We start from the raw sequence: 17,658 nt of genomic DNA, 5'->3' as shown, positions 1-17,658 counted from the left end.
CCAAGGGTAGTTTTCACTATAAGTACAAAATATATTTTGGACGGACACTATAATTTACAGTTTTTTACTATGTTCAATCTGAATTTTCTTTAAAATAAAAAACATCTATATTGATTCTGACTTTTCTACATCCAACTCACAGGTTTATCATTACTTTGAGAAAAAAGATTTTTAATTTAACCCTTTTAGAAGGGAAGATATGGTCATTTGTTCTGGGAATGTAATTTTGACGCCTGAAACCTGAAAAACAGGCTTGGGGCTAATAAGAGGTTTTAATGTCTTTACTTTTTTGTAAAGCACTTTGAATTGCCTTGTGTTGAAAGGTGCTATATAAATAAACTTGCCTTGCCTTTGTTCCTTGATGGCACACAATAAAAGCTTTATTTGTATTAGATACAAATGTTGTATAATCCTGCAAAAACCTATGGCAAAAACCCAATATGAAAAAGAATAAAAAACTCAAACAAAGTCCAGCTGCTTTGCAAAAAGTGAAACAATGTGGGTTTTTTGGCAGGTTTTCTCCAAAAGGTACGTCCTGAGTAGGAATAAACAGGCCCCCCACATGGTAGGCAAGGTGTTTGGAGATTAACTTGTTCAGAATAACACCAGACAAGGGAAAAACACATCCACCTTATAACATCTGGACAACATGACAGAAGCCACCTTCCTCACTCACTGGTGAAGAAGACACACTATGGCTCTTTAAAAACATCTTATAAGTATCCACCTTACACTTATTCAGGCACTTAAACAACAGAAGACTGAATGTCAGTATTTTGGGGTTTGTCTTACTGAGGATACCGTTCATATGGTGACATCTAGTGGACACTCTTTGTCATGATCGAAATGTAGATGAGCAAGCTCTAGACTTGCAAAACAGAAAGAACTTGCTGCATTTTGACACATTTAAGAGTCTTAACAGCCTCTCAAACTATGAAATACTGGGACCTCTGAAATGAAATTAGCCATACACTTTTGAAAAAAAAAAGGTGGTGTTTTATTAAAAAAATGTCATACAAATTTAAATGTGACAAAGCAATACACATATTAATCTACTGCTATACTCTATTACATGTCAGTAAAATTAATTAAAACACAGGAAGTCAGAAAGCACAAACTAAGAAACTGGATGTATTTCTTTCATAAAATAATAACTAAATATTCACTTATTAGTTGTATTTTTCTGCTATTTCAATTGCATCTCATGATCAGAGTATTTTAGAGAACTGCTTCCTACAATTGCTTGATGAGATTTTTTGTTACAGAAGAAAGTAGGCCAAATCATATCAGTAAATCTTTTATCGCTGCAGATGGCTCAGTAAGTGTATGTTATTAAACATTATCAGACCTAGACTGTCCTCTTAAGTGAGGTGTGTTCACTGAGCCGGAGCGCCCTGGTTCTTCCTCTCCTGCCACGACTTCTTCCTCAGCTCCAGCTCAACGTCAGTGAATGAAGCCGGACCCCAGTTAGTGATCCTCTGAGGACCTTTATGACCTAAAAATCAGATCGCAAACAAGGAGGGGAGGTGTTTTAAAAAGGATGAACTTGCAGAAAGATTCCTCATGATGCTTTCCGTTGTGCTGGTTGTTGAAACTTTGCAAACCTTTCTTATCAAACTATTTTTAATCTGTAGGCACAAGGGACTGCTGTATTTTAATCAAGTATTTAGTTTCTTTGAACTCATAGCAGGTTGAACATCAAAGATAAGCCTACATGCAGTGCAAACTCATATTTATTATGAAAGACATTACAAAAAACTGAATATTAGCATATTTTCCTGATATTCAAAAATCCTTAATTACTTCCATACTTGAGTTCAACACATTAGTAAAAAGGTTTTTTCTGATCATATTAAATAAAGTCACAAACGGATGCGGCAACCCAGTTTTGAGGGCAGCTCCACGGACTGAGCTACTGCCTGCTATTATTGTCACACATGAACAAAGCACAGCACACACAGTGAAATGCAGACTCTGGCTTTAACCCATCATAGTATTAGGAGCAGTGGGCACCTATTATCTTTCATAGGACCCTGGGAGGAGCACAGAAAGCCCCGTTTCCATGAACTTGATGCACAGAGATAAATGCCGGTGAAATACACCTGTCTTATGCTGATTTATTTTACAACTGATGTTCATACCTGGCTGGATGAGACGCACCAGACCCTCATGTTTGGCCACCTTGTCCTTCCAAGTCTTTGTCTTGTTAGCTGCTCGTTCAAGCTTCATCGAAACCTCCTGTATTACATAAGGAGGAAGTTAGATAAAATAAATTAGAACATGTTAGTTAAAAAAAGGTTAAATAATCCATTCTGGTGTCAAATTTCTGATCATTTCCCACATGTTGTTTGCTGATATGTATTTCTATGGTCCTGATCTAATAAAGGCAGATCATCTTGACAAATGTGTATCAATAATCTTCAAATAATACCTTAATAAAAACCTTAATTCTTATACTTGTAATCCTCATAACAGACTGACTGTGGTTCTGTTAGCTCAAGCTTATTTTATTGTTCCATAAACTGAACATTTATAAGAATCTTAAAGCCTCAATTAAATAAATGAAACAAATCTGATGTAAAATACAAACATACTTGTTGGCGAATGAAGACAGAAGAATATTGCATTCTGCTTAATGAAATTATTAATAAGGAATATATCTATGTTTGATGCCGAGGGTCAGTTACTACCCTCCTCATGTGGGAGCTGACCTGGTACTGCTCCAGCGCCCCGAGCCGCTCCCTCTCCAGCTTCTCCAGCTGCAGCATGGCCGCCTGCAGCTCTCTCTCTTTGAGCCGCTGCTCGGCCACCAGCTCCTGCTTCTCCGCCTCCGTCTGCGACAGCGCCCTCTGCTGCTGCCGGTAGAATCGCTCCAGCTCGGCCCGCTTCGCTGCCTCCTCCTCCAGCAGACTGTGGGAGTGAACACAGCAATTATGCTTACATTTCATTAGGGTTGAATAGCATAGTTATAAACAAATTCAGCCCTATTCTTAAAAAAAGGTAAATGGGGAGCTTGAGCCATAAAAGGAACAATAGAAAAAATCCAAAACAGTTTGAAAGTTCATTACAGGCAGAGAACAGACAATCACATTCACTTCAAATCAGTTCTGCTTTAGCAGGACAATAGTAGCATGTGCTGCTCACTGAGCATTTCTCACAGGCAGGAGGAACAATGCAAGTATCCTTCACCTGGCCTGAAGCCTGTGCATGGCCTCCTCGTCCTGCTTGGCCTGCTTCTCGTCCTCTAAGGCCTCCTCCAGGCGGCGGTACATGTCCTCCAGCTCGCGGACGCGCAGCAGGTACTGCTCCAGCTCACTGGACTTCTGAGCCACCTGCTCCTCCATCTGCTGACGCACCTAAGAGGCAACGCACACATTCACACACAGTTTCTCAGATTCCAATGTGATGTATTTAAACTGCTTGTTTTGTCACATTATGTGTTACAAAATAGAGACAATCAAGAAATCTCATTGTTTGAGAGCTTAAAAAACGTCCTTTCCCGCCATTTTGGCAACGGATACAGCTCATATCAATAAAATCAATAGTGCCATCTTCAAATGTGATGCTCTACTGTGACTGTATTTTGCTATATTGCATGTGCTGTATTTTTTTTTAATTTACACTCCCCAATTGTTTCTCCGTTGATGCAATCCAAGCCAACAATTATGTTTTTTATTATAAAAAGGCATTTGTCTGTTAAGTCTCTTGAGTAAGAAGATGATTCATACTCTGTGCATGTGACACGCAGACCACTGACTCATCATCATGTGATGTATCAACTTAACTTTTAGTTTGTTTTTCCTTAAAGAACAGAACCACAGACGGGTGACTAGACAGTCTTAGTTTACCAGACTTTTCTCTGTTTAGTTTTAAGACCATGTTTGTGGAGTCAGATTCAGACACCGTGGTTACCATTTTCTCTCTCTCCAGGTCCAGTCTGTAACGATCCTGCTGGTCTAACTGCGTCTGCTTCCTCCTGTGCTCTTCTTCTGCTGCTGTGGCTGCAGCCTCTTCCATTTTCTGTCAAGCCAGAAAAAGAGGGAAGAGCTCTTACTTCTCTTTATTGGAGATATTTATAAAGAGTATTAGGTTGGTTGAATTAAAAAGTAATCTGTAGTTCAGTGTGCTCTTCTCTCTCGAAATAACATTGTATTCGGTAAATCCAAGTTGAATTCAGAAGAAGATCAATGTATTCTAAAACCTTATGTGACATGATCAGTAATTGGCTTTTCACAGAAAAAAGAGGGTTTGACATTTGAGCCATCTCGCAGAAAAAACAGAAGTGGGAAGCCATCAATAAACTGCTGCAGCTCTGAAATAAGTTAATACGCCCGGATGCACACTCACTGCAGGTGTCTGTGACAGACATATCGTTTCATTTGCATAGCAAGTTTTACTTCTCCTTTCTTTCTGAAAGATCTGCTGCATGATGTGCGGGTTTTTTGGCTGTCGGCTGGGATTTATTTCACACAACAATATGCTCAAATAAAGGGAAGTGGATTAAAAACTCACAAAACTAACAGAACTACATAGATTAACGTCAAATAGTTTGAAAAATGTTAAGTCCAGTTTGTAGTCTTGTTGGATTAAAAAAAAAAGAATTCAGTTTGAACTGATTTTCTATTTTCTTGGCCTACTTGTTGTGTTTCTTTTGCACTTTTTCGCTATGATTTTGACCTTTTGTATGACGCATTCTGTTTGTTGCTGACGTGCTATATATATAAATACACCTGACTTTATATCTAGAAAAAAGTTTTCCCTGGGGCCAACACGACTTGACACATTCTGGTTTTGAACATTAAAGCTGTGCAGATGGTAACTGGACACGACGAGGTGTGACAGCCTCCTTATCAGTCAGGGTTCAGGTTTGAAGGGCTGAGCAGGGAACAGTACCTTCCTCATTCCCTCCAGCTGTCTCTGTTTGTTCTCATTGGCCACCTGCAGATGCTTCATCCTCTCCGCCAGGTCGTCCTCCTCCGTCTGCTGCCTCTGCCGGAGCTCCCTGCGCCTCAGCCGGGCCTCGCGGTGAGGGGACGGCAGCCCCAACCTCAGCAGCTGGAGGCACGTCTGGATAGCTGCCACAAGAGGAAGATATGGATGAACTGTTGAGTCAACGATGACATTTAGAGTCAATGATGCAGAAAATAAAGAGACAATGATGACAGGACTCTTACCTTGAAGCCATTCCTGCTTTTTCTTTTTGTCTGAGGCGCTGATCTCGAAGCTTTTATCAGTGCACTTGATAATGAACATGCATTTCTTCCCTTCTTTATCCGGGAGAGACTGCAGGACAGAGAAAACACCACTTCAGTCCCACCATACTAAATACACAAAACCATGTAGGAACAATTCAACAATGCTTAATCTATTTCTGATCTATATCACTATCCGTCAGTAAATATCAGTTATAATGTCACTTCAAATATTTTAATCAATACAACCTCCATCAATCATCAATCCAATTTGATTTATATAGCCCAACGTAATATGAAATTACAAATAACACATTTGTCTTGAGTGGCGTTACGGTGTGTACAGGAAATGACACCCTTAGAACCTCTCCTACTTAACAGCATTACTTCAATATGATATGTTATTTACTAGAAAAGGGTATCAACACACCTCCACACAGCAGGTTGGGTCCAGAATGATGTCTCCTTTCTTCTCCACAAGGTCTTCACAGGCGTAGTATGACAGTGAGTTGGGTCGAAGGACAAACCACCTCTCGGTCCAGTTCTTCCTTTTGTGACCCTTTTTCATCATGTATCCCTTCCAAACACAGTTGAGCCGTTAACAGAGACACCTGATTCACGCTGACATAATCACTGTGACATATAAACAAAACAAGTAATGCCACCTTGATAATTCATAAAGCAAATAACTGATCATTGGAATATATATGTACAAGTATACAGTAGATGTATCAGTTGTATACTGCAGAATTAGAGTTGAGTTATTTTTAATAAATACATTGAATATTTGTCCGTTTAGGTTATGAATGTGTTTGATTGTGTTTACGTTATCATTAATACCACAAAGGATGTGAGGAGATGAGCTACTGTTATGCGGTGTTTCAATATATATAACACATCTATTGTTGTCATAACTGTACAATTTTAGAGTTTTAAGGAACTTTAAGAAAAAACAGAACAAGCTAAATCTTTATGGAAAACTATACTTGTGTTTCTTTTCAACCAAATAATACTTGACTGATTTTTATCTTTATTTCCAAAAAAAAGGTATTCTTATATAGGAATACAGTAATTTATTTAAATATCTGGGTTTCTTTCTACTTTGTGAACAAAGCAGAACAAATGTAAGTGTGTGTGGGTTACAAATAATAAATTAGATGAATGTCCTGTCTAACCTGCTTGAGCACATCCAGTATGAGCTCCTGGAAGACCTCCCCGATGCCCATGGAGAGGGTCTGCCGGGTCATGCCCTTAGTGAAGCGACCCAGCCCCAGCAGCTCGATCAGCTCCCAGGCACTCAGGCGGTTATTCTTTGCGTGCAACTGCAGCTTGTAATCGCAAAACTTCTCCTCACTCCATCCACTCCCCATGGCCTCCATCAGCTTTCGAAGGAAGTACTCAATCTAAGGAGACAAAATAACTTGAACCATGTATGGAAAAGGGGGAGGTTGAAGTGTCTTTGCTTCATTATTAACTTTCAGGAAAGAAATCCCAAAGAAAACAAGGATTCTCCCTCACCTCCTCAGTAATCATGACCAGTGGGTATTTCTCTTCTGACAGAAAGTTGAAAATGCACCAGACTTTGAAAGCATCGTCATCTGAGATGAGTAGGTGTTTAGTGGAGATATTTTTCTTGTAACACAGTGTCCAGCACATCTTGTTGAATTCAAGTACATCAAATTCCTCCTGCACCTGAGAATGAAAACACACCATTCAGTCAGTCAGAAGGGGCGGCAGCACCAGTGAAGGCAGCATGTTTACAAATGCTAAGCAGGAGACTGGTGTTAGTCTCCTTTCAGAACCTCCATTCTGCAGGATGGGAGGTACAAACCTGATGTAATTAAATGCCTCATTTTGATTCAAGTAGAGCCCTCAAGAAAAAGGCAAGAAAACAGCTTCCAAGTACAAAGAGTGAAACTCAAGCAGTTACTGACTGACATGAGACTTTATCAGATGTGTTATTGCACAGAGTTCGCATAGCTACAGGGAGAACAAATCTACCCCCCCCCTTTTGCTAAGAGTGTATAAGGATGTAGCCCTTTGTATGTACTCGTTGTTTGTACTACCAAAGAATAAATAATAGAAAAAGCACATTCTTCCTGTTGGCAAAGCATAGAAGTGGTTGCTACCATTTCCTCTACCACAGAGCAAAACAGGTCATGATTAGTCATACTAATCTGTGTCATGCACTCTTCAACAGAGAAGAAGAGTGATTTATTTGATCCTACTGTTACTATTTATGTAACTGTCTGATTCTTTCTTTAAATTGTTTTTATTTAAGTTAAAAAGCTTTCCATGGCAAAGTTCAACAGTGTAAGTGAGAGTGTTGGTACCACTAGGGCTACATCATCCCTTTTGGACTTAAATGTGATTATGTTTATATACAGTTTATATACAGCTGTACAACCACCACGGCCCCTGGTAAACCCCCCCACGCACACACACACACACACACACACACACACACACACACACACACACACACACACACACACACACACACACACACACACACACAGCAAAACCCCTGGTCAAAGTGTCTGTAAATATAAAGCTTTGTGGAATATACCCTCCTACAATTCCTGTTCATTTATTTGTTTCTCTCAATGTATTTACAAGTGGCACACAGTACCAGCTACCTCTTTAAAGTTATATGGTGACTTTAAAACAAAACAAATATATTGCTTATTGTTTACCATTGTATGATATCTGCTATTAGTTATTTACTTATTGTGTTCTTTTATTTTTAATTATGTAAGTAAACTTAGTTATTTTATATTTTTTAATATGTAAGTCTATTCTCCTCACTTCTGCTGTTGTAATAATGTAAATAGGCCCATTGCGGGACAAATAAAGGAATTTAAATTCTGATTCTGATTAGGAACCTATGGATGAGCTAAGTGCAACTGAGGAACAATTGCCTATTTTCACTTGAGTCATCTAGGAAGGACATTTTCTCAGTTCATTGATATCAATCTTGTTCTTTCAGGAAATGGGGCATATGTTTGTGAATGCATTACGCTTCTATAGTGTTACATTTGTATTGTTAACGTGTTTAAATTGCTAGATTGTTGAGCACCTACACAAATAGACAGGAGAGGTGTAAACAAATAAATACAGTTTTACTATCGTTACCAAAACTAAGATATATTAATAGTACTAGCATAAAATATAAACAATCCCTGCCCTGGTTCTCATCATTGCAAATGAAAGTTGATTGACTGGATTTTAGACTCGCTTTATTTTTCAACTGCTTCAGCATTGTTGTCCCCACCTTGTCGAGGATAAACCTGTTGAGGTAAGGCATGTAGCCTTGGTTGGACAGCGGCCCTTTATCGTCATCTTTGAAATGCTCTTCAAGGGCCACAGGGTCATGAGGGATCCTCATCACTGTGCACAGACTGTGGGACAGCACCTAAAGAAACACAATGTAAATGGGAATTAGACACTACCGTAAGACATGCAGGTAAGGGGAAATGCATGTCGTCAAGAGACATAAATATGCAGTTATACATTCTTTCCAAATGAACATATGTTTGTAAGTCAAACAGCTGATGATCAGTCTCACAGTTTTTCAAGTTTTGCTATCATACTGTACATTCAAACACCTTTGCTGACAGTTACAAGCATCGCTAGCCAAGCGTTACTGCTTTCCTTGAAATTGAACTTTTTTACACTTTTACCCAGAAGTGACTCATGCCCTTTAGCTTTGTATCAACAAGGATCAAAACTAGATTCTAAAATCATCTACTTTGAGTCTCCTCTGTTCTCTCTCAATCTGTGGCAGTAGATAGATAGTGGACAATGAGCTTTATACTGGTCATCACAATAATATGAAGACCAGAAAAAACATCTTAAGTAATAGGGAAATATTTTTGTCAATCTGGACATTGACATCAAACCCAGAAGGCCAACTAAATGTGGCCCAGCTGTCTCTCTGTCTTTTAAATTCAGTCAAACAGCCTGTATATTTTTCAAAGGGGTTTATTATGTGAATTGTTCTTCAATCTTAAAAAATCCCTGTATAAGGACATGTGAATAAGGTAGGATAAATAATCAAATCTGACAAGGCCAATATACTGGCATTTCTGCAGTATAGTGAAATACATAATGATTGTATAATTCACTTGTTTACTGTATTAATTAAAAGTTGCAATGTTGCAATACAAGGGTGTCCACTTACAAAACAACCACGAAGGGTTCACAGCAGTTTGAAGTTTAGTATTATTGCATGTGTTTAAAAAATGTACTATTACTACTGGCATATTAATGTTGAAGCACTATTTAAATGTATATATGGCCAAGGGGAAGCTGAACTAGACAATAGGGTTGAACTTAGCAATGATGTTGTCTAAGTTCATCTTTAGCTATAGACAATATCATAGTTTATCATAATTTAGCTTATTCAAAAGTCTGCAAAACAGCTCAATGCATTGATAGGTTACGAAGTTCAATATGTTCCCCTGAAAGAGCTAATTAGCATAACATAAATATACACTGTTTGCTAAGTAAAGTTCCTTTAAAAATCGCAATAAAGGGTAGGATACTTATGGTATGATGTGAAATTCTTATGTATCTTACTTACGGTCTATTCCTACCTAAAGAAACGTTACGCAGTTCACAGATAGTTTGGGTTTCTTTTCACATTAAGTAAAAAACAGAACTGAAACGCACCTTCAACTGAGACTTGGACACTTTTCCACGTTGATCCACGTCCAGGGCCGTGAAGGCGTGCCATATGGATTTTAAAATCTCGTCTCGAAGCCACATGTCGTCCCTCAGCAGCAGGAGCAGCAGCAGTCTGTCTGTGTGTGTCTCGGTAGTTTCTCCGTCCTGTCGAACAAGTGCAGTGGTGATGGCGCAGAAGCAGAATGAGGCGATAGCGCCACATAACGTTTCATTTATTATCATCACTCACTCGCTGCGAAAATAACCGACCATTTAGGGCAGTTTTTCCCATTGTAAAAAAGCATGTTGACCGCCATGAGCGGTGGAAAGTACATTGTATCTTCAATTGAGTATTTCCATGTTATGCTTCTTTTTAACTACACTACATTTCAGAGGGAAATGTACCTTTTACTTCACTAAATGCATTTCAAATCTATTGTCACTTTTCTTATGCTGAAATGGGCCATTCCCCATAATGAATGATTTCACATCTGTTAATTTAATTATATATTTTTACAATATAGCTTTCTCCTTTCACCATTGACTGCAAGTAGTGTGTACACAGTAGAGGTTCCTAAATATTCTAATTCTCTAAACGAAACACAATCAGAGACTGGATATATCCCCCCCTCCCCCCGGTCGCTGAAATGGGGAATTGAAATTACGGGCCAAAAGTTGTATTTACAAGTATTAAAAGTAAGCAGAGGACACCAAACCAACTGAGACCTGTCTGTCCGCTGCATCTACACACTGTACCACACACACACACCTACAGCTCCTAAAGCATAATCAGGCTACAGCCGTTTTGTATTTTAGTAGCCATGTAAAGCACTAAATGGTCTTCGAAAAATATCGAATCTTTGTTTGTAGATATCTACTAAACTACAGCATACAAATACAGAGTAATGTAGGCTTGTTATACTGAGTGATATATATTTTACACACTGCTCTGCTTTCTGCACGGACCTCACAGCTGTTCTCACTGTAAACATTGCGTCTCGATGAAAGAAGTTTCTAAAATAATATCCAGGGGATGCATGCAGAGCTGTCATTGGCTGAGATAAATCCGTCCGTGCGTAACCCCTCCACCGTTCCCGGAAATGCGTCCGCGGAGGAGCCGTGGAGGGACCATCAGTGTCTCCTCGGTTATAGCTCCTCCAGAGAGCCTCCTCGATGCTCGATCCTCGATGTGCATTTAGAGAAATGAGATGTCCTTCAACATGGCGAGCTGAAATCCATTTCCGGGTCACTACCGGAGGACCGAGGAGTCGAAATTTGAGTATTGAGAAACCTCTAGTGTATTCACTTCTACTTCTATGAACCGACTTTTTTAACAATATATAGCTTAATTAATTGACCACATTAAAATATTACATAGATCATAAAGCCAGTTATAAGTTGGGCCCAAATACACTTCGAGTAAAAAAATAAAGGGCCCTTGAATGATGGAAACAAGCATGATCCACCTGAAGGAATCATGGTAACCGATCAGATCTGCAATTTTCTTCCCCCAGAGAAAAAATACAGTAGGCTATTTGGAATTTGAAAATTCTTCATTAATAAAAGGCTATCCAGCCTGGATTATGGTCCCAATTTAATTGCAATGGCGTTTTTATAATGTGATTAAAGGGCCCGTTTCATCTTTCTATATGTAGCTATACAGTTAACTTGTCTCCGATACAAGAGAAATGTTAGAATCAAGTTTCCCAAAGTGAGTCTTTGATTATATTGGTTGCTGTATGGAGGTCGGAACAGCTCATCTTGTCAGCTGTTATTGTAAAATATTCTGCAGCTCTGTGAATAGACAGCGATGTGCAAATGTAAAGTTACCTGGAAGAAAGCATTCACGAAACAAACATTCATATATCAGGAAATCAGATCCCTGTATAAGGAAACACTCCGTCAATGACTCCCTTAACTTTTTTTTTTTTTAATATGTTGTTGTATATATAGATGGTTTATCCATACACCAACCAAAAGCTTGAGACCTTCACGATAAGTCCAATTGAACATGCTTCAATGATGTATTCAATTGTTCTTTCAGTGTTCACAAACACAAGTCCTGTAGCCATACTGAACACCAAGAGCATTCTCTTTTTTCCTGAAATCATTTAGTTTCTGAGTTGCCCACTGATCCACTCTGTAAGCAGATGTGTAACAACCAGCCATTACAGAAGTCGCTTGCAAAGTAACAAAGTTACAGCCGTTTGCCTTTTAAATAGTCTTCAATTTAAAAAATTTGCAGTCTGATACAGAAGGCTAGGAGACCTGAACAATATGAAAGTGCTAGTCATTAATTTACAGAGATCAGGCATCACATAGTGCTATGAAGTATCCAATATGCTACATATGAATACAACTGTTAACACCTTACAAATGCCTCTGGTCGTTTTTCAAGGATACTTGAAAAATCAATAACCTTGGCTTGTATGTACATAAACATGAGTGTTTATGCAGAAAATAACGTTGCTATCACCACTACCAGAGGTATAATCTTATTACGGCCGTTTGGCCACAACAGTGATAATGAAATATTAAGTCCCATTATCAATTTCTAACTGTTAATCCCCCAATTTTATTTAAGTGGGAAAGAAAACGAAAGAGTTGCCGTCATGGTATCCCCTCCAAACTAGGGCTCCAGAAGACAACGTTGTTCAGAGCTTCTTCTCTTGCATCGTGCTCAAGTTCTTGGTTTGTTTTCCCCAGCCATTGGTCGCATTTTAGTTGCTTTCCCACATCTTCTGGTACAATTTCCCATTTGACAGATTGAAGAATGACTGAGAAGAACCAGTTCTGGAACCACTACTTAAGGGAACAACACAAGCTTTTTTTCACTTCACTACAATCAGTCACAGAGTAATAAAAAGTAGAACGGAGGATTCAATTCATTCCTGGAGCAGTGCCTCCAAAGTTGAAAGTAGATGGCACCACTGGCGCTGTGAACTTGTATCCGCCGTGTTTCTCGATCATCTTGGATTCTGTAATATAATAAGCAACAGTGCATCAAAATTACAAACGTGAGGAAAATAAAAAAAGTTGTTTCCTGAATTAAGTGTTGCCCATATAGTACACAGCTGATGGTGGACCATAGAAAGGCAGTTAACATGACGTGATCTGAAGAATTATTTAACATTTCCGTGCATTCGCAAGTGTTTTTTTTTTATTACACCGACTAATGCTTTACGCTTGAATCCTGCCATGACCCAAAAGTCCTTCCCCCTCCACTTCCAATCCCCTGAATGCACCTCAAGGATACAAAGAGCAAGGAGGCTTCTGGATGAGCTGGTATCAAGGAAGCAGATGTCACCTTGACGTGTGGCACCGCTGTGCAGAAGTGCCAAGTCTCTGATGTTGCTTCACAGTGCACTGAGCTAACACCACACATCATTTATATTCCATTGAAAAATATGTACTTTTATTCAATAATCCCAGACTCGTTTTTTTCGTATAATAAAAAAGGCACAAAGGCAGTTAGTTGCAACGTGCTAGATTGTAGTTTAATGGGGAAGAAGCTATGAATACTTTAATACATTTAAATGTGGAGACGACATGGACATGAAAACACAACAAAAATCAATAACAAAAAAAGCAGGAAATAAGAGCATGTAAAAACAAAGTTGCTTTATTGTCAGAAGTGCCGCATCAGAGTTTAATTGGGATATTGCTTTGCAGTCTCAGCAGGCGCTCACCATGTGCTGCCCGTCTCTGGTCTGCAAGTGTGCCAATGTCCTGAAGGTGTTTGCCCTGATCTTCGTCGAGGCCCTGTGTTAGTGCCTGGTACCATGTTGGGTCACGGCTCTGGATATCTGAATCACAGATAACAAAGATCAATTATTGGTTTCACTCGACACTTTCTTATTGCTTTGCAAGTGATTAACACAACAGGTTGTTTTCTTACTTTGTAGTATGGCTTTGAAGATCTGATACTCGTCCACTAAATTGTCTTCATCATCTACAGATGTAGTGTAGCCCTCAAGTGCTGTCTCCTCCGCATCGTCCTCATCCCAGTCATCATCGTCTCCGTCCTCTCCCGCCTGCTTCGCCAGCATCTCCAGGTACTCTGCGCTTTCCTCATCAATGTCATCCTCGTCACTGCCCAACTCAGCTGTATGCAATGAGAAAACGTAAGGGAACACGGTTCAGCATCACTTCAATCATCTGACATAGTAATGGTGATCTTGAATGATGCAACACTGAATACATCATACTTCACAAATGAAATTAGTATCATTTCAAATTCAAGGACCCAACCCAGATTAAGGGTTAACAAATGTTAGAGTGTTTTAATAATTAGATACTTTGCAGAACCTCGTAGGCATAAATTCAAACTATGAATATGAGGCAAGTGCGAGCATCACTCATGCAAACGGCAAAAGGAAGGCTCTTTATGAAGGCTAAGTATAAAAAAAGAAATCTCACAAGATCTTCAAGGTCTATCAAATAAACATTCAAGCACTTTCAAGACCCATGTCATTTACAAAAACTTTGAAGACCTGGATTATTTTCACACAACGTATGCAAAACTTTCACATGTGGGAACAATGCCAAACACTGATGCCTTACCGTTATCGTCATCTTCTTCACCATCTTCATCATCATCATCCTCGTCATTCTCATGCTCTGCTCGACAGGCGTACGCCCTCTTGAGGCCGTTGAACAGAAGGATGGCTGCTGGAATCAGCTGGACGGCCGCCTGGTTCACAACCTGAGGCCTGTGCTCGAGGTCAATGAGAGCACAGATTCCAAGAATACACATCTTCCTGTCGTGAAGGCTGCGAGGGGAAAGCAGGGAACAAAAAGTCAATAGGATTTCTCAGAACTGTTCTGAAATTATTGTTACTAGTTGATTGATCAACTAAATGAATTCACTACGTGTTTGTTTAGCTGATGGTTCAAGTATCACCCGTATTTAAGATCTCCCATTAAAAGATTGAAACTTGCAGCCATACTACAAACACTTGACAGGTATGACATTTTTCCATTTTTCTGTCACAGAATAAACGTCAAATTGCCCAAAGTTTCCATGGTGCTAATTTAGAATTTCTTAAAACTCTTACCCAAGGAAGCAGTCGACATCTTTGAGCCATTGTGTGATAAAGTGGTTTGTGATGGGCTCAGTGTTGTTAGGAAAGCGCAGGTTCTCCAGAGTGTTGAGCAGAAGCGGGGGGCTGTAGTAAAGTCCAGCGATGGCCACCTGCAGACACATGGTCCTCAGCTCGCTGGTCTTCACCTCCCGCGTCAAACGCTCCAATGCAGCAGCAACAAACAACGGAACAACCTGCAACAACAGATCATCCTCAATAAAGCAATACTGTTCATTACCTATATTCAGTGATGCAAACACAGGTATGGTGAAAAAAGAGAGAACTATTCGAAGCAGGAAAAAAACAGCGTAATATACCATCTGACAAAAGCCTGTGCTACAATGCTTCAATTAACTGGCTATTCTTTATAATATACTCAGATCAATAGGAGACAGAGGTGTTAAGTTATAAATCAAGGGTTTTATTAATATATACAGCAGGGGTGGGGAACCTTTTTCCTTTCAATTTTTACAACATCCTCCGAGGTCCGTACAAATTATTGAACTCAACCTCTGCTTAAAAAAACTAAAATCAGACAATTCATTTGGCCTTTCTTTCATGCTGTGCAAAGAAAACGCAACCTCTTAATCGAGATATCTTACCATGACTCGCGCATGCATGCATGCACGCAGCATGTGCACGGTGTGGCATGACCACCAAAACAGAAAGATATGGATACAAGATGTGTGCAAATGTATTTAGTATCCATGTGAACATTATTTAAGTGGGGGGGACCTAACCTTCTCTAGGGGGGTCTGGGGGCATGCTCCCCCGGGAAGATATTTTTTTAAATATTGAGGTTAAAAGTGTCAATCTGGTGCACTTTGAGAACATCATGAGGAGACCTATGGGTACATCTTTCAACACCCATTTGAAACAGAACTGTAAGCAGATTTTTCTTTTTGGATATTTTACAAATCACTCCTTTTAAACTCTATTCGTGTTATTTTCAACAACTTTTTTGTTACTGTCATATAGTATTTTATACCTGTTTTTCATTTAGTCTCTAATGTCTCATTAATAATTATAATGATCATATCAAGGTGTGCCTTAACCTCACTGAGCTGAGGTTATTTGAGCCTCTCAGGAGAGAGCTCTCTTCCACCTGGTTGTAGAAAAGCTCTTTAAATTCGTTAGCATAGCTAGCTAACCAGATGCTAATAACAACAGATCGCCACTGTGCTTACAACTAAAGACACAGCCACGCAAACACTGCGGCATGTGTACGGCTCCTTATGGGTACTGCAATATTTGAAGAGCTGGAGCGGCGTTCTGGTGCTCTCCGTAAGCACTCAAGTCTAGTCTACACTCCTTTCAGACGAGACATAAACACGTGAAGACACGTTACGCTCGTGTTGTGTTCAAGGAACCTGTCCTTGGCCAGGAAAAACAGGCACTCGCTTGTTTAATTATTTTGCAATCTAGATTTCTTCTTCTTTTTTGAAGTGAGAAGTTGTCCGTCAGTCGGACGGACTAACGGACGGACTGACGGAACCCCACCCCCCCCAAAACGACAACTCTTCGGTTCTCCACGAATTACACAAGTCACCCAAAGCAGCGTTAAAAAAGCGGGAGGCGCCGAAAAGCGACTAATTTGTATCATAGTTAAGCAGAATGTGGAGAAATAGCGTCAATCTGGCTTGGTTAAATAATTACCGGATGTAGGGAATAGGTCTGTTACAGTAAAGTCCTCAATTCATACTTCCTAAGTATAAGTAGAAAAGTCTTCTCATCGGAAATGTGTGTAGTACACTGTGCCAGTCGAAAACTGTCATTGTGCATGTTCTACTGCTTTGCAGGAATAGATTAGATACTGAGAGATTGCTTTTCAGACACTGAAGAAGCAAAATCCTTGTCGGCTATAGGGGTTTTAGGGGAAAACATCAGGCATATGTTTGTGAGATTATTACGTTTCTAAGAGAAATTGATAAATGTAAAACAGTCTAGAAGTTTTGGTTCTTTATTTTATTTATTTAGTTTATTGTTTTCTGCATAGTCTCTTGTCCCACACTCCAGTCAGTTGGCTGGCGGTAATGCACCTACCAAGTTGGTTTGCCAACCGCCATAACATAGAGAAGAAGAAAGAATTATTTAATTGGCTGTGGCCGTTTCTCCAATCTCGAGGATACTGGCTTCCAAGCAATATTTTGTCATCGAGTGCCGCCGAAGTACTGTTCCAATGTCCAGGCATACCTGGAATTCCACAGAGGCGCGTCCTTGGTTTGGGGGAAATTTCGAGGCTGAACAATGGGCAGACTTGGCGTCCTTTAAGAAGAGGGCAGTTTTTTTCAAATGAAATGGGCTTCCGGTCTCCCCAGCAGAGTGGTTTAACCCTTCTACATATAGCATGACTTTTTTTTTGGGGAGAAAAAATGTTTCACCATGTGCTTTAGGACTTAGGGGTCCATGGATATTAGTATAAATTATAAAATGTGGACCCCCTCACCCCGGTTGGTTTGATGCCTCAGGGCAAACAATGTGCTACGAGGGTATTGAACCACCAGTTTTCTACAATTCAGAAGGAAAAAAGCACTCTATATTGAATTCAAAAGGTTGTGTGTGTGCGCGTGTGTCATAACCCTATCTTTGACCTTCATGTTCAGACGGAATAGCCCCTAACAATCTGGAGTATTGGGTTTTCTTACTTTAATTAACAAGTCAACCCAAGGGGCATTAAATCGTACATTATTCGTTAAATAACACGGATAAATATG

At 39.6% G+C, this 17,658-nt stretch overlaps 2 protein-coding genes across 4 annotated transcripts in view; both read right to left on the bottom strand.

The window, feature by feature from the left end:
- Positions 1-973: 973 nt before the first annotated feature.
- LOC104962966 (switching B cell complex subunit SWAP70) lies at positions 974-10,842 on the bottom strand. 3 transcript variants are annotated; one of them, XM_010791495.1, is made up of 13 exons: positions 10,827-10,842; positions 9,867-10,025; positions 8,467-8,607; positions 6,711-6,884; positions 6,368-6,595; positions 5,623-5,769; positions 5,175-5,283; positions 4,894-5,102; positions 3,913-4,020; positions 3,190-3,356; positions 2,712-2,910; positions 2,142-2,238; positions 974-1,495 (listed from the first exon to the last, which is right to left on the bottom strand). In XM_010791495.1, the coding sequence occupies exons 2-13, from the start codon at positions 9,960-9,962 to the stop codon at positions 1,377-1,379; spliced, it is 1,794 nt and encodes a 597-aa protein (XP_010789797.1). In that variant the 5' UTR covers positions 9,963-10,025; positions 10,827-10,842; the 3' UTR covers positions 974-1,376. The 3 variants fall into 3 exon arrangements, with proteins under 3 accessions (XP_010789797.1, XP_010789798.1, XP_010789796.1); XM_010791496.1 differs by lacking the exon at positions 10,827-10,842 and adding an exon at positions 10,806-10,820; XM_010791494.1 differs by lacking the exon at positions 10,827-10,842 and having other exon boundaries at positions 4,894-5,075; positions 9,867-10,072.
- A 1,060-nt stretch (positions 10,843-11,902) lies between these two features.
- Positions 11,903-17,658, bottom strand: part of ipo7 (importin 7) — a 17,238-nt gene continuing 11,482 nt past the window's right edge. The window contains exons 21-25 of the mRNA XM_010791493.1: positions 14,918-15,138; positions 14,424-14,632; positions 13,759-13,965; positions 13,550-13,666; positions 11,903-12,838 (exon numbers count right to left, since the gene is read on the bottom strand). Coding sequence (XP_010789795.1) covers positions 12,741-12,838; positions 13,550-13,666; positions 13,759-13,965; positions 14,424-14,632; positions 14,918-15,138 — 852 coding nt within the window. The 3' untranslated portion in view covers positions 11,903-12,740. The remainder of the gene's footprint in view (positions 12,839-13,549; positions 13,667-13,758; positions 13,966-14,423; positions 14,633-14,917; positions 15,139-17,658) is intronic.

This window comes from Notothenia coriiceps, unplaced genomic scaffold, assembly GCF_000735185.1.
Source record: "Notothenia coriiceps isolate Sejong01 unplaced genomic scaffold, NC01 NC01_scaffold00035484, whole genome shotgun sequence".
Lineage (NCBI taxonomy): Eukaryota > Metazoa > Chordata > Actinopteri > Perciformes > Nototheniidae > Notothenia > Notothenia coriiceps.
The sequence above is the reverse complement of the archived record's forward strand: the minus strand, read 5'-3'. Positions and strand labels throughout refer to the sequence as shown.